Below are 22,244 nucleotides of genomic sequence, written 5' to 3'. Positions count from 1 at the left end.
AAGGACCAGAGGTACCATGACTCCAAATTCTAGTTGCTAGGGATGGCAGGAAAGTGGTATTGACCTCATAGCCTGCTTGTGGGCTTCCCATGGGCATCTGGTTACCACTATGGAAAACAGGATGCTGCACTAGATTAGCTTCTGGTCTCATCCAGCAGTTTTCTCCTTTTGTTCTGAACATTGGTACAACATGTCAGAGGTAACAAATGTGATGTTCTTCAGATGTTGTGAACTATAACTCACATTGCCCCTGATGGGAGCTGTAGTCCACATCTAGAGGCCATCACATTGGCTGCCCCAGCAATAGGCTATGGACAGTGCTATCCTAACTGGGTGAGTTTTACGTGTGAAACATAGGGCAGTTCCAGATACAGCAGTTGTATTCAGGTGGGATTCAAACATATACTGGCAAATTCAGATTGGCCAATTATAGTTGATTATTTATTTATTAAATTTATTTGTTGCTTTCTTTACAAAAGTGACCCAAGGTGACTTACAATAAGTAAAAAGATTAAAACCAATATAAAAAACTAAAACAAAAAGTTTAAAAATACAATATACAGATTAAGAGGCCTTGCACAACAAATGTGCTTTCTCAAAAGATCGGACTTCTTATGATAAGGAAAGTGACAGCAGAATGCCCTGGAAAGTGTGGATCATCCTTGCTTTTATGCAACATTATTTAACCTCCCCACAGACAAATCAGAACGAATGCTTATTAAATAGTCAATGTTGCCTAATTTTCCTGCAAACAAGTAAGAATGAATGTTCAATAAACAGGGTGGCTGGAAGTGCCCGAGCTTTGCCTTGTTTGCCTTTTGTGTGTGTGTGTTCATTTTACTGCTGGACAATAATTAGCCTAGCAGTTCTAATTTTAATAGACTTTTTATTGGTTAATTTATTGACTCCCCTCCCCCAAAATATGTTTTCCTGCCAAACTGCAAATCTTTAATGTATGTGGGCATTGTCATAGAGTTAACGTTGGTGGCACCATCACTTCTCCTGGGCACCAAACCATTTCCGTCCATGCACCACAGGGACCTACCAGGCAGGTACAGTGATTTGCTATTAAGAAACATGAACATAGATGAGATAACAGCTAGATGGATGAGGACTACAGGGGTAGGGTGGGGTGGTGGAAGAGATATTTTTGTTATTGACTACAGGCTGTCAGCAAGGATAGAGCTTAACCACAATCCCAGGTTTGGATAATATGCCAGTGTGATGTGAGAGTAAAAAAAGATCAGAGAGGAGCAAAGTGAGCAAAGCACATTTGCTCAGTCTCACAAAGCCATAGTTTGGCTTACTGTGATGTGAAAACAAAGCATATTTGCTTTAAATTTTGTGGGTGTCTGTTATCAAGACTCTAGCACTTCTGGAAAATGATTTCTACCTGGTCTGATCTGCCATCCATCTGTGTAGCTGGATGTGGACTCACTCAAAAGCCACATAATTCCTATTCTAAATCCCATGACAAAAGGGAAAGTTTAGCTATAAGCAGTTTTAGACATGATGGATCATTACTTCCACATGATATATTGCTTATTGATATATTGCTGCTCAGCTGGGATAGACTGAGGGGTGTGCGTGCGTGTGGCTGGCTGGGTTCTCCACTCCCCACCTGTAGCATATTAAACTGCATCTCTAGCACCAATTTTATGTTTGATTCCAGTAGACCAAGAGTAAAGATGTGGGCCTGCCACTATCATTTGTAGTTTTGACCCTCAGATGTTAACAACATATTTGGGACCAGGAAAAAAAATCATGATTGGATATCAACCCTGGGAATGTTGTATTGCTCCCTTGTCACACACAGCATAGCTGGTTACCCATCTCTCTTTCTCTCTCTCTCACTCTGAGTTTTTAAATAGACATATTTCTTTTTCCTGCTTGGCATAGTACATCTTGAAATTTTCCACTGTCTGTGTGATTGTGTGAGTTGGCCAGTAAGGGATTGTAATGGGGGATGTTGCCCAAATATATTCATTTTGATTAAACTAGATCTCTTTGGAGTGTGCAATTGAATCCACACACAGAATTAGAGGAATATCCACTCTCATAGGGAAACTGAAAGCTGCCTTATACCAAGTTAGGCCATTGGTCCATCTAGTCAGGGTCTTTCCGGGGATTCAGCCAGAAGACTTTCCTAGCCATACCTGGAGTTGCTGGGGATTGAGAAACATAGCAGCCTTCAATTCAGCAACTGTTTGATACTTGATAAGAAACAACTATGTGAAACTAATAGCATGGTTCCACTTAGAAAAAAAGTTATATTTTCTTTAAATTAGCTGTTCTTAAATATCCAGTGAAAGCAAGAGTTGCTCCAAGCTCAAGCTGCATTGTGAATGTTAGAACCAGCTAGTTTACTGACTGTATGCATCAAGAGAGACAGAAATGCTCAGTAACTCATGGCATTAGTTCTGCAAATGCATGTCACATGTATGCGTGAAACTAGACCGGTCCAGGAGCAGTGAGAAATAAATTAAGAATGTTAGTGTTGGGATGTGGGAAGCAGAAACTTCTTTGGTTTAATCTGGATGTTGACACTGACCACAAATAAAGTATCAAGGAGCTGTAGACATTGTTTTGAACTACATCCCTTTTTATTGCAAAACATTTGTTACAGAAAATTTCAAAAGTCCTACTGCAGTAACTGCCAACTTCTGCTTTTTGTTACATATCTAAATATACAACCTAAAAGTGCATTGTGAATCCAGAACTTTAAAAGGAGTACACATACACACAAGGGGTAGGGGGTGGGAGAGAGCATTCTCTCACATGCTCTCTCTCACAAACACACACACATAACAACATTCCTAGGAAGTCATTTAAAAATTCCTTTTTCATTGATTGTTTTTAATAATTTTGGGGGGGTAATATATGCAAATGATAATCCTAATACATAACCTATTAGATGTTGCAAACACTGTTCCAACCAATAGCAGAATAGAAATCCTCCTCATACTAGATAGCTGCAGAGATTAAAGAAAAATATTCGTTTACACCGCACTGTTGCATACATATATCCATAATATATTTATTTATTTGATCATTGTTAACATCTGAAATAAAATTTTGCAAATTTGGTTGACAATTTCCCAGTTTTCATATACAGTTTATTTAAAGGAGCAAGATAAAAAAAAATTCCTTGGTGACTGGAGGAAGGGAATAACTTTTGGTTAACTGTAGGATGGGATAAGCAGGGTTCTAATGCCAATCTCTGTGGAATAAATTTATTCTAATGGCGAATTCTATAGGGTGCCTTTGCCGATTCACAGTGGAATCCAATGCATATTTACAATGGGATTTGTAAATACAGGATTATAAACTCACTTCACCTAGTTTTTAAGCTATCATTCTCATACCAGTAAGGCAGTGCAGAGCTGTACAATCAGGAACCTAAAGTGTTTGCAGCTATATTGAGGCACATCCAAATTATTGCCATAATCCAGGATCTTCTTCATGTGCAGGAACTCTGGATGAACATATACAGCAGGGTAGAGGAACCTTTTTCACCCCAAAAGGCAGCATTCCCTCAGGGACAACCTTCCAGGACAGCACATGGCAGTGGTGGGTAGGGCCAAAGGTAAAAATGGGCACAGCAACTTTTCAGCCATGCAAATATCAGACGTTTCTACCCACACACTACTTTCCCTCCACGCAAGCAAGAGGCATTATCACAGTTCAAGGACAAATTCCAACCAGGCAAAAGCACTTGGGGAGGATGTGGAGAAAGGCCAGCAAGAGGTATGGCATGAGGAAGGAGATGTCAAAGGCAGGATAGATACACTTAGAAGGCTGCATTTGCCTCTAGGCCTGAAGTTCCCCACTCCTGACACAGAGTACAGAATACTTTCTATTCATCTCATAGATGATAGCTGATCCAGAAAGACACAAGTAACTCTGGATCAGGGTATGTGTCCATTGAAGACTTATATTTAAAAGTAAACACTCAGTCCAGATAAAGGAAAAGATGGGCATAGACTGATTCATTGAATACTTTAATGTGTAAGTAAAAACAAGGTATCAAAGCAGTCTTCAATATGGTCATACTTTTAAGGTATAAACAATTTGGGTTTAGAGAAGGCATTGTGATTTCTGGTGCAGGGGAGAAAATGGGTAGATTATACCTGCACAGCACATTGCTCTTCATTGTCCTCCACATGATTCCATCTAATCAGGATCGGTGGGAAAATTGTATTAAAAATAAAAATAAAGGCCATTTTGAAGCTTTGGGTAATTTCTTTGGCGTGTTCTATGGGTTGTGATGCTTAGGAATTTTACATTCATTTATAATAAGGGGCATCAGACATCCTGCCTGGATCAGTGCTCCCATGTGGATACCTTTAAAATGTTGCTATCTTCATATAAAGTAGATTTATATGTACTTATATAACTAATAACCTGAAAGTTTATATTTCTCCTTTCTCAAACTGGGCATGTCTGTGTAAATGTGCTGTAAGGTTGTTTAAAAGTTGAATGGGACAGAGATTTATAAACTCCCAATCCCATACCAAAGTAGGTATCTTGACTGTTGGAATCCAAGAAGGCATTTGTCATTTTCTCTTCCTGATTCTTGAATCCACTAAAAATATCACCCTGAGACTATGGAACAAAGCTATTGTCTGTTTGTTTAAAAGCTTAACTTAATAGTTTCCAGTAACATTATTATTTCTTGTCCCTGGGCTCAGTCCAGCTTGTCAAACTGCTAATATTTAATTTGGATAGACAAATGATGGGGGTCGGACCAGTCATCTCTTTCCAACTGTAGGAATTAGATGCTTTATCTTCAGACCCCCTTCTTTCAGAAAAGTTCCCCTGACATCAGTTACCTTGAAGATCCCATCCTTGTTCCAGTCCTACACTTTAGCATTGGCACTTCTCCCTGCAAAGGCAATTCATTGTTCTGGTAACCTCAGAATAAGGTTGGGCTTTACTGATGCAGCAAATGTTAAGATTGGGTTGTAAGGCTCTGTGCTATGCAAGTGCTAACTTTACTATTTGAGTGCTGGCTTGAAAAGTTGAACATCTTTCTTATCTATATTTACCAAGAGCTGGGCAGCTGCAGAGCCTGAAAATATTCACTTTTCCTACAACAATTTTTATCTGCAGTCCTATACCCACTTACCTGGGAGTAAGCCCTATTGAACTCAATGAGACTTACTTCTGAGTGGACATTTATAGGATTGCACCGAAAGTCACCTAAACCCTGAGGAACAAGCACATAGCTTATACAAAGACACACATACATCTTCCTCCAAACTTCAAAAACTGTATGAAAGGTTACTTTGTAGAATTCTGCTATGTGGATTTATGGGTTTTATTTTCTTACTGACAATTGTTACAATTTTAGTAATTTGCAGCTTGATGCTACTTGATGACAGACATATGATAAAACTAGTAATTAAGTACCTTATTTCCAAAATATATAATTATTTCAACCAGAAATGCTGTAGGTTCAAGACCTACACTGTTCAATACTTCATTTAATATAATATTAAAGTGCTGTTAAAAATCAATTCCATTTAAACGAACATATTGGAAAAGAATGTAAAAGTCCAAAATTGTTAATTCATTCTAACTGGATTCATTGTTACAGGCAGGCAATATTGAAATGTTAAACTCCATAATAGTCCAAAGAAATTAATGGAACAATACATGCATTTTCATCGGCACAAAATAAGTCTGAAATTTAAGGTAGAAGGAACTATTTCAGTCATTATCACACTATTATTTTGAAAGAATAATGTGTTATATAATTCAATATCTAAGACGAGTGTATACCCAACTATAGAATAGCATCACTTAAACTGGAAACAACAGAATGAATTACTATATGAAAATATTTTTAAAATACTGTACACGGCTTCCTTAATTGTCCAGCATATGTAAACAAATAGCTAACTCAACTGAGTTTTAAAATATTACTTTAAAGTTAACTATCTTATTGTTTGCATAACATGCCAGTATGTTCTTTCACACTATCATAACGCACCTATCATAGCTCACAGTGGCTCATTAGAGAATTATACATCAGCTCATAGACATTGACAGTGGAGCTATACAGAAGAAACTGAAACATACAGCAGCTATAGATTGTGATTCCTTGCCCAACAAATGCATATTCTTTTATATATATGCTGGCTAGCAGAGCCTGCTGTTCAGTGTAACATGTGCTGTATTATTGAACGTTACTGATTAATTAACATAAGACTATACAAGTGCAAAGTCAAATGCTGTTCTGTAACGTTTACTAATCCAATCACATATCAGCACCATACTGGATTTGACATGGGATTGTGGATTTTGTACTTAACATAGTGACCCCACCCCCATGATCTGAAACATCTGATTATCCAAACCTATTGGTGTGCTCCAATTTAATCTCATATCATTGTGATCCTCCTGTTCATCTGAATTTTGATTATTCAGACATTTAGAATCTAACCCAGCCTGCAGACATTTAGATAAATGAGGCTGTACAAGCTGTGGTAATAAGATATAAGACAGTACCGTTTCTTTCTTCCACTTTACAAATTAATATGGTGGATAGTACTGCATACTCAAAATGGGATGTTCGTATCTCATAAAACTTGAGAAACAGGAGGTATTCACAGCAGGCATCAGAAAAGGCATCATAGTTTACAGATGATGGAAACAATTCCTGGAAAACTGTATTTTGTATCACATAGCTTGTTTCAGTGCATTTTTTGTGTCTGTGTCCACCTACATAAAGACATCTTTTCAAAAAAGGAAAAAGGCACATCTCCACCTATAATATCAGGAAATGCTTCACTGTTGTTTAACCCCTATTAAGTTGGCAACAAAACAATATACAATTATTTTACTGCTGAATTGCGGCTTGAGTGAAGTACTGCTGTTTGATAGCACTGATATGAACACACCCAGATTCTTGATTCCACATACCTAGAGTCCAACCTCTTGTTTAATAAAGTGTGGTATGCTAATTTTCACACAGACTCTGGTCTGGGAATATCCTAATTGTAAATTAATTCAGGAGTTCAACAAAGATATATGTGGTGAAATGAGAGTGTTTATTGGCAGTCTTGCTGATCAAAGTGTGCATATGTGCTTGGAGAGTTAAAATCTGTTTTTACCAGTGATGAGAAGTATGCAGTTTTGTCCCTAACATTTTAAAAACTGATAAATATGGTTGATAATGTATGTAAAATGGGAAAGCCATCTTTAAATTTGACTAATTCCTAGAAGGGATATTTAATTCAAATTATCTTGTGGGTGCCTGCATTCTTATTCCTATGAACAGAAGTACTTTTAACTAAAACACAATACTTTATAGTCAGGAATATTTTTTGTTCTCAGCATTCATGTGAAAACTCATGGTAGGTCATGAAAAGGGCACATATATATGGTTTACATAAATTTTGTTAACAAAAGTTACAATTTATACATTTGCATGCCATTAATAAACAATACGGTCAATTTTCTTTTGTATTTCAGAATTCAAAAAGAATTGTGTTGCAGACCTTAAAAAGGTGTCATTGCTGGTTGCCAATTTTGTAAGAGAAATTATGAGAACTGGCTTTCCCATTGACGTTTTGCGTTTCCCATCCTAGTAAATGGGTTGGAAAAGGTAGCACTTGTTAAGGTGTTCTGAATTTGGGGATCTATCTTTATACCATGGTGACAGCAGTATGACTAGTGGCATCCATGATGGTGTTCCATCTAGACATACTTAATATCTAGTGGGATGTCATGGAAGAAAAAGAGGAAAATTCGAAAGGTGATTTAAGTGGCTCTTAAGAAAGTTATTTTAAGAATCCTTTCACAGAGGTTACAGTCAGCTCAGGTTAAAACTGAACTGTTCTGCATTATTAAAGGATTCCTATAACGCAAGTCTAGGCCCAAGGCAGAATCAAGACAGAATGGCATTCTGACCAAATCAAAACAGACCTAGTTCAGCATACATAAGTGAAGTGGCATCCTAATGCTGTCTGGGAACTTTATTAAAAACTATTCAGCAGCATGTCACATATTAGCATCCAGTTACTAGTCTCAGGCTGCTTAACCTGGGAGAGTATGAAAGCAGCCTTAGAAGTAGTACTGCAAACTGAAAAGCATGAGGGAAAGGACTCCTTACTACAAATCCTAGATGTAGGTGCACACCAATGCAAGATTTAGAACTTAGATCCCACCTCCTTTTTACAAACAGAATATCTGGCATCAGCAAACACATATTTGAAATCCCCTGGGGTGAGGAGGGGAAGCTGCACTGGGGGCAATTTGAAGTGGAAAAAGAGTGAACGGGCACTTTTAATTATCATTTCCCAAAGCAACTTTTCTAAAACATACATGCAGGCACCAGGGCTCTAATTCAAGGGTTTGTAAACACGAAGGTAATCACAAAGACTGAGGTAAAGTTGGAGATTTGACCAGATTGCCATGGAGAATGGCCTCATCCATGGCCCTTTAACAATCAGCACATCCAAAGGGATGTTTGCTATGCATCCAGACAAGTCAGAAATCTCACTTTTGATCTGTGATAAGTTCTTGCTACAGAAAAGCCCACACTGCAAAACAAACGGGTAAATTAGAATAACAGCCTAACAAGGGATAGAGATCTGCACTGCATTTTATGTTTTAAGTCAGCATGCAACTGTATTAAGAGAGTGCGGCTGCTCATAATACTTCCCTCTTCACCCTTACCTGGTGTCAGATGAACTAGGGCAATGCATTTTCAGAGCTGTGTTGTTCCCATAACCCATGGTGCCTTGTCCTCCAGACAAGTGCACAAACTTTTAGGCTGAGATAGTTAAAACTGCCAAAAGGACTTTAGTCAGTGGCTATTAGAGCTCAGAAAATTTTTCAAAATCTCTTTCAAAACCTTACTGTATATTGTCAGCAACAAACAAGAATGACACATTTGTAGGGTGGCAGCACTAGTGCATTGCGGGGTAAGGATTAAGCTATTTTTCTAAAATTGTTTCATGATTAAGGTTTTCTTCTTCTGAATGGCACTGTGATCTATTTGCTGCATTATTCCGTCACTAGTATGAACCACATTGAATCCTTGCCACCCCAGAGGGCTATTGCAAACATTGTTGGAAGGTAGGGCTGAGGGAGACGGAGGTGGGACTGGCTCTTGCATATCAGGGCAGGGTATTATTGTTTTGCTATCTTGCCTTTCTGTACAATGGAAGCATACTTAAAGAAATGGCTTTTGCAGTTATCAGAAATCTTAATTTCACTTTGGTGCTTTAACTAACTTCTAAAAGTTAGTGATTTGTCACAGAAGAACATCATTCAGCATCTCCAGTTGTTCTGTGCTCATCCAGGATCAGACCACATGATAAACATACAGTACTATAAACACTAAAATGTTCAGTTACAACCATGCCTTAACATGAAACAATGGCAGCTAAACGGTGGAACTGGTAAAAGAATATGGCAGTGACAATGAATGCAAATACTTCAACATAATTAGATGGAAATGTTGCAGAGAACAGTAAGAACATGATACCAATTCTGCTCTTATTTTTACCCTCTCATGATGACATTTTAACAAAGTCCTGTGAAATATTTTCTAAATGGATACGTGTGATTAAAAAATATTTACTATTCCACTTAATCACATTCATCCTGAGCTTGCTCAATTATGCTAAAAATCCCATTTAATACAGGAAGCCATGTGACTATTTGTTACATAAATTCTTCCCCTTTCCCTCATGCTGCTATACAAAAGGCATCTTTTTTCTTCCCTTCTTGAAAATAGAAACATTTGTGGCACTACAAGTTAATACAAAAAAAGAGATAGGTGAACTGTGAGGGTGTTAGCTAATTTCTCTTTACAAGATAGGCAGAAGTAAAGGGGTGTGAGAAATCTGGGGAAAAGTTAAGGGCTGATTTGTTTTCAGTTTCTATAGAGTAATACAAAGATGCCCTCATCAGCCATCACAAAGATAGTACTGATATGAAAGTCAACAGAATCAACATACCCTCTTTGTATGAATGTTACTTTGTTCCTCTTTCAATACATCCCTATTTTGAAAGTCAGATTTCTTAAACTGTTCACCCATTTATGCATGATGTCATGAAGGTATTTTTTTAAAAAAATAGTGTCTCTCTAATTTTTCCTCCCACCCCCACCAAGTGCAAATGCCAACTGGGTCAATCAAGATACAGAACCTCAGTGCTTAACTCTGAGTTTATGAAAGTGCTAACTTGACTGTTGGCAAATGCCAGCTGTTGCTGACATATAATGGTCTGAGGTTACTTTATTCTGCTAAAGAAAAAAAAAGGAGAGCAGACAAGTTTCAGACAATTCTTCTTGTAAAGATGCACATATTATCTCTAACTGTGCTTGCTCTCAAAGCTATGGAAGGCACCTGTTCTAGAGAGTCTTCTCATTGATAAGGTGTCCCCTCTGTTCTCTGGTTTGGATGACTTACTCCTCTGGAATGTACTTCGGAGGCTCGTCGCATTGCGCTGCCTGTCAAGTTTATCACTGATGGAGTAGCTTTTCCGTGTATGTGCATACAAGAAGTTGGATTCATCTGCAGAATAACTGTTGGCCCGCTCTATTTTTGGAAGAGGGATATTGTTAGACAATGTTCTAGATGTATTGCTATCTTGAGATGACAGGGAAACCGCTTTTTTGTCTTTGGCTTCAGTATCCTCATTATCAGAGCTTGGGTGACTTAGTTCTGCTTCCCTCTCTGGGTGGCAACATCCTAAATCATCCATTTTGTCTCCATGGATTCCAGGGAAGCTGGACCTTTCCACAATGGTTTGAGGAGCATTGACACACCTGGTGTCTATGCAGTCCGTAATGCTTGTGTACTCTGCTGTTTTGACTGGTACTCCAAGGCTGCTGAAATAGTTCCGTGAAGGAGAGAACATGAAACTATGAGATTTTACTATAGGTGCTTCCTCCAAAATAAATGGTGTTGTAGCCAGGTATCGACTGCTTTTAGATCGCTCCAAGGTATGGTACGTGGGAGGATCAGATTCCCAGGGGTTTGGGCCGTCTGTAATTTGTGAATAGTCTGAAGAAAACACTCTTGTTTCCATTGATGGGTCTTCATTATCAAGACTCCTGCCAGACATTCTGTCACCAGGAGTACCGCTGACATAAGCACTACTTGAGAGAACACTGGAAGCTATCTTAGCTTGGAGAGCTGGGTCTCCAGTCCCGAGGATGTTCATTGAACTGTCAAGGGGTTCTATTCCAGACTGCAGCTCATCCATGGCAGAGACATAAATGTCTATGCAAGAAGAAGGCCTTCTGGAGTCTGGAGCGATTGATAGAGTGCTTGTAGGCACTAAAGGTACTTTTTGTTCTTTGGAGACAGAATGAGAGCTGCTAGCACGATGGAGGCTAAGAGACCTTTCTTTGAAAATGCTTTCAAATCTCTCCAAACCACACTTGTCTTTCATGTTCACTGCATAAAAGGAATGACTTCGCAAGCGGGGCATTACAGTTGGAGAAGTTGGTGACATTGACTCCTCCCCTGCGGGATCAATACTCTCTTGAAGTTTATAAGTGTTCCCTTCCTGGCTGTTGAAGCTGCTCTGTCTGACAATGTAGGCTGCGTCAGTACAGTCAGAGGATGTTCGAGATTGTATCTTAGCAGCCTCTCCTCTGTCTAGGCCAGTGAGCTTATCTAACGCTGTAGCCATTCGTCCTATCATATCTTCCAGTTGAGCAAGCCGGATGTCTACAGTTTGAAGTGAAGCCTTCATGCAATGCTCTCGTTCATTCACTTCTTCTAATCGCATGGCCATATTCTCCACCCTACAAAAGACAAAGGAAAAGAGAGGAAAGCATAGTTAATTTCAACCCAAACAAACAGGTTAGTATGATTTAGTGATCATTCGGTATTTTACATCAGACTTAACAAATTGGGAATGCGGATCCTAACGTAAGCATTATACTGATATTAATATACTTATAATCGTATAGTGGAGTTTTATGCTTCGTATTTCTTTTATCAAATATGTATCTCCACAGAGATTATCATCCTACTGGAATAATAAATCCTCACATTGCAAGTATCACATATTCAAGGAAATAATTTGGATTTTATTCATAATAATTAGTATTGTAACATTTTAACAAGTATTCAGTTTTCAGTATAAAATGGCACACATTTTGTAGGCTATGGTTTAAAATACTATATTTTACAACAAACTGTCTGGTATAATATCTTTATAATGCAAGGATACATATTTTAGAAAAGTCAACTGATAAATTAAGAAAAAAATCAGAAGACTAATGCTTGTGTAACCATCCTTTAAATATATGATTTTTCTGTTTCTGACAAAGGGTTTTCTTCTAAGACATATAAATATTAAACTTTTTAAAAAATCATAATCAATTTTAATGCTGGAGCTACACATTTAGATTCTGAATACTGTATAAGTGTGTTTGAAAGCCTCAGGGAGTGTGGCACAAAACTTGTTTCTACATTTTTATGGGCTAGTAGTGCAGATTTCTCAGGCATGTCTACCCAGAAGTTCCATTGAATTTAACGGGACTTACTCCCAGGTAAATGTCTATAGGATTGCGGCCTAAATGATGGGTTTTACATTGTAGGGCTGCAATCCACATGGCTGTGGATTGAGGTCTAAGCTTGCAGTGTGTTCTTTAAAAAGCCTCCTTGGCAGCCCAACAACAAGCATTCAACAAATGGTTACTGAAATTCAAGCAAAAAAAAGTAAAAAAAAAAAGTAGAAAAAAGAAGAAGAAAAAAGTGTAACAGCCTCAAGGCATGTTTGATTCTCTGCAAAGGAACAATGTTAACTTGCAGGCAGGGTTTGAATCCAAACTGCATGTGCAAATGGACAAAGCAGGGCTTGCTGTCAGCACCAACCATTTGATTGATGTCAGGTGACTGACAAATGGGCTGTGTGATGTTTCAGTGTTATATGCTGGAATATATGTTGGTATAGGTTTGTATTATGAGAATTATGGCAAACAGATAGTGAAGGGAGGGGGTATGAGTGAATTAGAATGGCTGTGAATGCTGTGTGTTGATTTGCTGCGAGAATGGGGGATGGTGGTTTTTATATGGGGTAGATGACAGTTGACGGATGGGGCTTGGACTGGGGTAGAGAGGGCTGGAAAGGAAGTCAGTAGTGTGTAGACAGGCAGGGTTTGTGAAACAAAATGAATGTAACTTATAAAAATCAAAGAACATTATTCTGTAACCACATGTTTGAGAACCTGAGTTTAAAATATTCCTGCTTATATTAGTATCTATTGTTAAATAAATCTCGTGGGTTTAAATACAAGCCTTTTTTTGGCTACTTAACACAAGGAACATATTGGTTGGCATAAGATAAATAAAGGTTGAAACAGAATCTATGATAGCAGCGCAGTTACCACAGAAAGAGCAACAGTAATGGGTTAAGGGATCAACCCATAGTTGTGGACTTATAAGGACATAAAGATCCACAGAGGAGTTGAAGTTCCCCTGGGACTGAACAGTAAAAGCATAGGCATTGCTTAACTGTAGCATGTGTGTCGTAAAAAGTATCTTTTCTTGCTAAAAGCAGAAAGTTAGCAGGAGAGTTTGGGATCCACCCTGCCACCAGTGTAAGTGGATTACGTAGGCTGGGGGCGATCAGTCCACCATCCAGATCTAGTTCCCTCCCATTAGATCAAATTTCCTGTTGATAACTTCTTATATATGTACTAAACAATAAGTGCAAATCTGATCACTAAACCATGTTAATTTACAACTTCTATTATTTTCATTGTTGTTTCATTCTTATAACCAGGCCTTAAATGTCCTTGGGCCAAACTAGATGTGCACAGCTATTCTTCTTTGAATAATTTCAGGCACAGGGGAGCTCGATTTTTGCTGTAAAGACAGCACATGAGAAGGAGAAACTTATGTCTTTCACTCCTCCACTACAATCAGAATGGAGATCGGCCCCTGGGTCTAGGAGCCTTAGAAAGAAAATGTCCTCATTGGTGCCAACAGGGACTCTTTCTAAAAAGCTCCTAGCCATTTGGTGTGGGCCAATCTGATCACAGTTGCAGAAATAAGCCTTCCCTCCTTATGCAATACCTTTGCAATGAGAGTTAGGTTCCCCCATCCCTGTAATCAGTGAAGGAAACCCAGGATATGTAGCTGCTTGCTAGGCATTCAGCACATACTGAGTTTGGCCCTGTCACAATTGTATGCTTTTCTTTTTTTCACTGTAGAGGAAATGTCTTTAAAATATTCCTATATAGGGTCTTTCTTATGACCAGCACCCATGAGAGTTTGGGAAGTTAAGTATGGGATAACAGGAACCTGCACAATGGAAAAATTTGTCTTCTTTCCAATGCTGGTCCTTTCTGCTTCACTCTGCCTTTTCCCAGTCTCATCCTCACAAAAAGAAAGTAGCAAACAAAATTAAATGTTCATGACTTATAGGTAGAAGTAAGATTTGATAGTTACTTGGCTGTCTGCAGCAGTTTATTTTGTTGAAAATGAAATGCCCATGTATCCAGTGTTGCACAAGTGGAAGGCAACTTGCACAATGGATCTTTCCCTCTACCTTTTCTCCCTGCAGCCTTCTGTATCCCCCCTAAAAGCCTCTACAGAGGGTCAAAGGGGCCCTCCTAACATTGTAGCCTGTGGGATCACCTGAAATTGGGCAGAGGAATCTTCTGCCAATGGAACATGAGACTCTGCCACCTATGTTTAGAATACTAACTGGAATCTTTTCCCTCTCTCATGAAGCAGTCCACAATGTTTGATAGATCCAGACCCCAACTATCTGGAGAAGCTTGTAAGGTGTGGAGGGGCTGCAGGGGAAGTGAAATATACATTAGGGACATAAGAAACTGCATAGTACTGAGTCAGACCAAGTCTCCACTTAGCTCAGTATTGTTTACACTGACTGGCAGCAATTCTCCAGGATTTCAGATAGGGGTATCTCCCAGCACTGCCTGGAGTTGCTGAGGACTGAATTTGGAATCTTCTGCAGAGTGGCGCAGAGTGGTAAGCAGCGGTAACGCAGCCGAAAGCTCTGCTCATGGCCGGAGTTCGATTCCAACGGAAGGAGGAAGTCGAATCTCTGGTAAAAGGGGTCGAGGTCCACTCAGCCTTCCATCCATCCATGGTCAGTAAAATGAGTACCCAGCATATGCTGGGGGGGGTAAAGAAAGGCCGGGGAAGGAACTGGCAATCCCACCCCAAATATACGGTCTGCCTAGTAAACGTCGCAAGACGTCACCCTAAGAGTCGGAAATGACTCGCACTACAAGTGCGGGGACATCTTTACCTTTTTTTGCATGCAAAGCAAATGCTCTACCACTGTGTTATGGCCTTTTCCCTTTGTGTATGCCTGCCTTCCACTTGTGAAATGTTGGATACAACCCTCTTAACCTACTTATTTAGGAGAAACTTAGTATTTGTAATTAAAAAAAAAATCCCGATCTGATTTTTTAAAAAAAAATTATTTAATGTTTTTTTTAAAAAATGGATGGTTTTTATCCACCCTAGTTTCTAGACAGTAAAGCATCATTTAAAGCTTTTTTTCTTTCAAATAATAGGAAAGAGATTACAAATGCTAAGACTAACAAATTTAAAAATATACAATGTGCAAGAAGCCAAAATGAAAAATTCTGCACCTTTCAGAGGTAACTCTGATTCTTTCATCATTGGAAGAATTGAATCTATCATCTTTCTCTCTGAAATATTCTTCTATACATTGTTCTTCAAAATCATGAACTTTCTTCAGTTCGTCATCTGTTATAAAAAGCTCTGCAGAAGACACATGAGGCAATGACAAAGCAGTAGTTAAAAGCAATTAATTAGTTATCATCACAAAGTTTCACAAGGCACTGCCAATTTTATGGCTTCAAAATTGTGTACCCCCCTCCCCAAAAATAAAGATCAATCATTTCCAGATTTGTAACACTATACATAAATCTCAAGTGTCACACTTTATGTAGGACACTATGGCTTTCAGTTTCAGGACATGCCAGACTCTTTTATATAGCTTTTCAGAAATTCCATACAGGTTCATTTTATTTGATGAGCTTATATTCATTCATATATTCCATTTTAGTTTCCTCTTCTTGCCCCTGTCCTGTCAAAGGGAGGGTAAACTGAAAGAGATAGAGGAAAGAACATGTTGTTCCATCACTAAAGCTCTGGGGACCAGTGCATGCGTGTAGCTGTGGGCAGAGGCTCTGTACCTGGGAAAGCCAGCCTGTTGACCTCCAGATGTTATTAGACTTCAACTCCATCAGCCCCATACAGCATGGCCAATGGCCAGGGATGATAGGAGTTATAATCCAGCAATATTTGGAGGTCATTTGCTTGGCTACCCCTACTCTGTATTGATTACTACACACACAAGCAGCTGTGTGAAGGGATTGTGGTGCCACTTGTTCCACTAGCACAGGGTACTAGTCAAGGACACCACTTTGGCTACTCCCCCACTAGTGTAACAGTACCACAAAGATCTGGTGATTGGTATTCGTGCTGTGGCAGATCCAGATTATATTTATTTATTACAGACATTTGTACGCTGCTTTCCTATTAAAATGTTTAATACATCATGATAAAAAATAATAATGCACAATTTTTTTTAAAAATGAAGAAAATAAGTGATGACAGATGACAGATAAAGACAGTCAAAGATAAAATGCCATAGAATAAAAACATAACAGCTCTTCCGGTCAAATGCTTGCCAAAGCAGGAAGGACAATGAGAAAAGACCATCAAAGAGGAGAAAGTTGGGTTTCCTTACGTGGGAGTTCCACTTCCTAGGATGTTTTCAGCTGGGAAAATTTAGGGTGTCCTCATACCATCCAGCTGCAGCCTGGTGATCTAAAGGGAGGCAGTTGAATCTTATCTGTATTGCCTGGTACCAAGGTCAGGAGGCCTGAGTAAATGTAAGTTAGTAGGCCTGCCCTTGCAGTGAACTTTTGGACTATTCCATCATCAAGAGGCAGGGCCGGCAAAATACCGATTGGGCCCCTTGCTTAGCGGGGGGCCCGTGCTCATAGCGGGGGCCAGGGCCAGCTCCAGGCATGCCGGGGCCCTTGGACACCAGCTGCCCCGGGCCCTGGCACTCCCCTTCTGTGATTCATGGCAGGATTGGTACCGCGGATCTCAGGGTGGGAGATCCCAAGCTGCTCGCCATTGCCCTGCTCTACTTACCTTTCCCTGTGCTGTTTTTTCGGCTGAGCGCACTGCATGCACAGGTTTGCCATCAATCAAGATGGCAGCTGAGGTTTCCCTAAGGGGCTGAACATGCACATTGCTGCCATCAACCATCAACTGAATTGGGTTTGGATGGAGGCTCCAGAGCAGTGAGTGGAGCATTTGGCTCTTGCTCTTGGGAATCTCTGCCAGTCTGTTTGGTGCTCTGAGTTCTCCTGGACTCAGAGTAGGAAACCAAATTAAGGGGTGGTGGCAGTCTACCTACCTTATAGGGTTGGTGTTGGGTATAACTCAGCCCTGCTAAGGGGAGGCATGGGGGTGTGCCTGGCTGGGGACAATTGCCCTGGGGCAAGTAGATCCCTATATCTACCTACTTGTGCCCTGTGATCTGCAGAGGACACCCTTTTTGTGATCCTGCCAAATGATGTAACCCATCATGAGGTGACTCAAGACAGGGCTTTCTCTTTGGTGGCATCCTATCTATGGAACATAGAAGTGCATCAGTGAGACTTATTAATGAGTTTTTGTTAGTTTTTGGCACCTGTTACATTGACATGAGCAGTTATACACTTCTGGTTTTATCTAATATTTAGTGGTTACTGGCTTTATGGAAGGTATTTTATTACTATACTGTGAACGACCCTGTGATCCTAACTGAAGAGTACCCTTTAAATGAATAAAATAAATAAAATAATAAAACATAATATGAGGGAGCTTTTTATAGCTCTTGGTGAATGGGAAGGGAAATTATATAAAACAAATGAAGTGCTTTTACTGAATCTCTCATCCAGATAGTTTGAAGGTCCACTTTACATGTTCCACTGACAGAATGGCTACCATATCAGTGCCAAATTACACAGGCATTTCTGAACATGGTTAGCAGATTGTATGAATAGTTATCACCACTACAGAGATTTTGTCAACCTCCTTCTTAGTAAAGTATACACAAGTTGCCCTTATGCCATGGGTTGCTGCCAGGGCCGGCTCCAGGAATGCGGGGGCCCTTGGGCATTAGCCTGCCCTGGGCCCCTCTGCTCCCCTTTCGCGATTCCGCGGATCGCAAGACAAGACCTTCTGAGCCACCCGCCACCCCCCTGCCATCCCCTCCGCTTCACCTACCTTTCTCTGCTGTTAATTGTGGCTGCGCGCACTGCACGCGCAGGGTTGTCAATCAAGATGGCGGCCGAGGTTTCCGTAAGGCACTGAAGCCTCTGCCACCATCTTGGTTGATGGCATTCAGCACGCGCATTGCTGCCATCAACCAAGATGGCAGCAGAAGCTTCAGTAACTTACAGAAACCTCGGCCGCCATCTTGATTGATGGCAACCCTGCGCGTGCAGTGCGCGCAGCCGCAATTAACAGCAGAGAAAGGTAGGTGAAGCGGGGGGGATGGCGGGTGGCTTGGAAGGTTTTGTCTGCCGCAGATCACAAGAGGGGAGTGGAGGGCCCCTCAGGGGCCCCCAGGGGCTCCTGTAGCTACAGGGCCCTTGGGCCAGTGCCCAACCTGGCCACCCCTTAGAACCGGCCGTGGTTGCTGCCATGGCACCCACAAATGCCTTCAGTGAGTAGCCCAGAATCCGAGCTTTCATTTAAAAACAAAAAGTAAGTCTCCAGCCCTCTTAAAAGGAAAGTTATTGAGCAAAATGTGCAAGTGCTCTTCTAAGCGATTTCTGTGAAATGAGCCAGCCTGGCTGCTCCTGCCTATCACTGTTACTAGCCAATGAGTGAAGTTGGAACTCTGATTGATAAGTGAGTTGTTTGGCCACCAGGCAATAGGAATCCTGTGGCCCTCAAGAGCTGCTCTTTCCCCCGCTCTTTTAGTGCACTTTTCCTGCTTCTGTCTTTTTCCCCTAGACCTTGGAATATCCATAGTTTGTCCTTTTTTCCCTGGCAACCAGGATGCACCTTTCCTGTGATGGGTTCCTGTGATTAGGTACACAATAAGTGTGGTTAAATGTTGAAGAATCCACCTCCATCCAAAAGGCAAATATGAAAACTTTGTAAAGAGACTTAGGCATGCTTTCTGCTGCGCAGGAGCTAAAGACTAGGGATTCATTAAGAATTCACTGTTTCCACCATCTACAGCATATGTGTTGAAATATCATAGTCATGTGACTGAAGATGGTTAGTGGAGGGGGCAAGACTGGTCTTTCATGGAATGCCATAATAAGCTGATACCTCTGAAACTTCCATACTTGGTTAGATACAGATTTAACTTCAAAAAATGTGTTGATAAAACAGGGCAAAAGGAAGAAAATACTCTGATGAACAGAACTTACAGTACAATGGAATACATGTCTACTCAGAAGTAAGTCTCTTTGTGTTTAATGGTGCTTACTTCCAGGTAAGTGGGTACAGGATGGCAGCCTAGACTTTGGTTTAGGGGTTCGCACTGAGGAAAAACTGGGTTCTTATGCCTTTAACAGCTGTATGGCAGGCAGCAATTCAACAGGTCAAGCCTTTTCTAGTATGGAAATATAATTATGGGAAAAGCTTCACCATGACTACTCTCCAATTCTGTGTTATGCCACACCTCCATGGCAGCCATTTTGTGGTTCCCCCAGCACTTTTTCAAAATTTGAAATGTGCCCTATGATACAAAAAGGTTGGTGAGCCCTGTCATATGCCAATGCCCTCGCTATGATACTTAGCTGCTCTCCAAATCAGAGATAGCCAAGCAAAGATATGTTTTTTATATCTTCCAAGGAAAATTGCATGAAACTTACTCAGTCCGTAGTCTGTTTCATCCGGATCGCTATCATGTTTCCGCCATCTACAGCATATGTGTTGAAATATCATAGTCATGTGACTGAAGATGGTTAGTGGAGGGGGCAAGACTGGTCTTTCATGGAATGTCATAATAAGCTGATACCTCTGAAACTTCCATACTTGGTTAGATATAGATTTAACTTCAAAAAATGTGTTGCTAAAACAGGATAAAAACAAGAAAATACTCTGATGAACGGAACTGCCACATAAGATTTCACATGCAATATTGGGGCCACTCCATATATTACATACCAGCAAATATGGGTGTATATTTAATAGCGACCTGCAGCCAGCCCCAGCTCTCTGATGGATGTACCATCTGATAGTGGCATTTTCAAAGACTTGTTTGCCTCATTCACACATTATATTTTTAGTTTTGTACTTTAAAAAATCTTATGGGTACATCTGAAAAAGCAATATATGGCTATCAAATTATAGCATAAGAACCAGAAGCTTGTCAAGTATAACTCTAATGCCACCACCTGAAAGACATTCTTTTTGACAAATGTGACTGTGTTGTTGCATTACCTCAGTAATGTGAGAGCCACTGCAACATCACTCCTCCTTCCCAAGAGAACACAAGAACCCTGAAGCCTGTAGGAGGAGCGCACTCTGAGCCCCTAGAAGATGGATGCCAGATGCTGATGCTGGTCCTGGGTGCAAACAGTTTGCACTAGCGAGGAGCAGTTTGGCTCAACATCACACTTTGAACCCGATGTTTAGTTGAGCATCAGCGTCAGGAATCAGGCAGTGAGTACATTGATTTTTTCCTGAATCTACTCCTGAGCTCCGCCAAATAAGGTGTCTCCTGATGTTTTTCATTAACGTAGCCACAAGGCAACTCCAAATTGACCAGAGCAGTGGTACAGGAAGAGGGAGTGCTTAACCTTTTCCTTGAAAGCCTTCCTCCCCCCCCGTCAAAATCCCCCTCAACTACTTTCCTGTGTGGAGAAAATATCCCCCACAGACAGGAAAAAAACAGCTGGGGATGGCAATTTTGACCAGAAAAAAATGACTAGCAGGGAAAGGACTGTGATGAGGTACATGCTTTGCAAGGAGAAGGTCTTAAGTTCAGTCCCGGGCATCTCCAAGTAGGGCTGGAGAAGACCTCTGTCTGAAACTCTGGAGAGCTGTTGCCCGTCGCTGTAAACAATTCTGACCTTAGATGAATCAATAGTTTGACTCAACATAAGATAGTCTCCTGTGTTCTCTTCTGCTCTGATCAAATCTGGAGCCTCCTGCAGCTGCAGGAAAGTTTTTTAAATAAAAAAAAATACAATACAATAAAATTGGGAGATACTTCATATGTTTCCTACATCACATCTAGTTTGGCCCTGTGGAAGGAAGCTAGGCCAGATCCTTCTTCCGACCATAAGAGCACTCTCTGAATTATTCAAAAACAAAGATAATACATTTTTTTCACCCGTTTGTGAGTTTACATTCTCCTGGCTGAACACGAAACAAATCCGAACTCATTGAATGCGCCACCAACACTATCACAACTATAACCAACCCCATCTAATAAATTCCATACTTGAGTATTTTATATTCCTGCAGTGGTTACTATAGTCACTGAAGTTTAAAAATAATAGACACACACACATAAAGATACGATACTCACTTAAAAACAGCAATGAGCAGGTTCACCAGAAGGATGTTTGCAACCAAGAGGTAGCAAGCCATTATGGCAGGAACGATCCATGCTCCTGTTTTGCAGGGAGGCAGCTGGATTATTTTACCATCCTCTCTGGTTTCATTTTGACCACAAGGAGCTGGGAAGAAATAGGAGAGGAGGGGAATTAAAATGAGTCCCAACTTTCAAAATCGTAACAGAAGTTATTAAATATTTAATAACATAATCTATTTCAAAAGCTTAAAAAACACAGGAGGATTCCATCCTCTCATTTCCCACAAAAGGTTTGATTACTGAGATCAGGCACTGTGTAAATCTTTCAGAGAATATTTAATCCTGTGACTACTGTGCTTTTTTTAGGTAGGTTCTTTAAACAACTTTGCTGTGAAATATAATGAAGTCTGCAGGAGTGGCTTTATTTGGTGTTTCCCTCTATTTCAAGATTTTTACTGCACACTCTGAAATGGCACTCAGTGAATTATGGACATCCGCTGATTAAAACATGTATGCTAAAATTTATGTTCTCATAAAAACTTTTGCTTTTTGGTAACAGAACTCATCAAACAAGCAGACAAAGAGAGATCATTTGATCAGTGCAGGAAGGTAAGCAGAATCATCACCAAAGAACTTTCATTGACACATTATTCCATTCTGGTCTTTTGGATAGTGTTCCTAGAAACCATGGTGGAAGG

At 40.2% G+C, this 22,244-nt stretch overlaps 1 protein-coding gene across 2 annotated transcripts in view; it reads right to left on the bottom strand.

Annotated features, from left to right (window-relative positions):
* Positions 1 to 5,588: 5,588 nt before the first annotated feature.
* Positions 5,589 to 22,244, bottom strand: part of TRPM3 (transient receptor potential cation channel subfamily M member 3) — a 550,216-nt gene continuing 533,560 nt past the window's right edge. For both annotated transcript variants that reach the window (XM_061628153.1, XM_061628145.1), the window contains 4 exons: positions 21,541 to 21,691; positions 19,877 to 20,076; positions 15,608 to 15,740; positions 5,589 to 11,773 (listed from right to left, as the gene is read on the bottom strand). In XM_061628153.1, coding sequence (XP_061484137.1) covers positions 10,330 to 11,773; positions 15,608 to 15,740; positions 19,877 to 20,076; positions 21,541 to 21,691 — 1,928 coding nt within the window. In that variant the 3' untranslated portion in view covers positions 5,589 to 10,329. The remainder of the gene's footprint in view (positions 11,774 to 15,607; positions 15,741 to 19,876; positions 20,077 to 21,540; positions 21,692 to 22,244) is intronic.

The sequence above is a fragment of the Rhineura floridana genome, chromosome 1, assembly GCF_030035675.1.
Source record: "Rhineura floridana isolate rRhiFlo1 chromosome 1, rRhiFlo1.hap2, whole genome shotgun sequence".
Taxonomy (NCBI): domain Eukaryota; kingdom Metazoa; phylum Chordata; class Lepidosauria; order Squamata; family Rhineuridae; genus Rhineura; species Rhineura floridana.
This window is presented reverse-complemented; position numbering and strand designations above follow the sequence as displayed.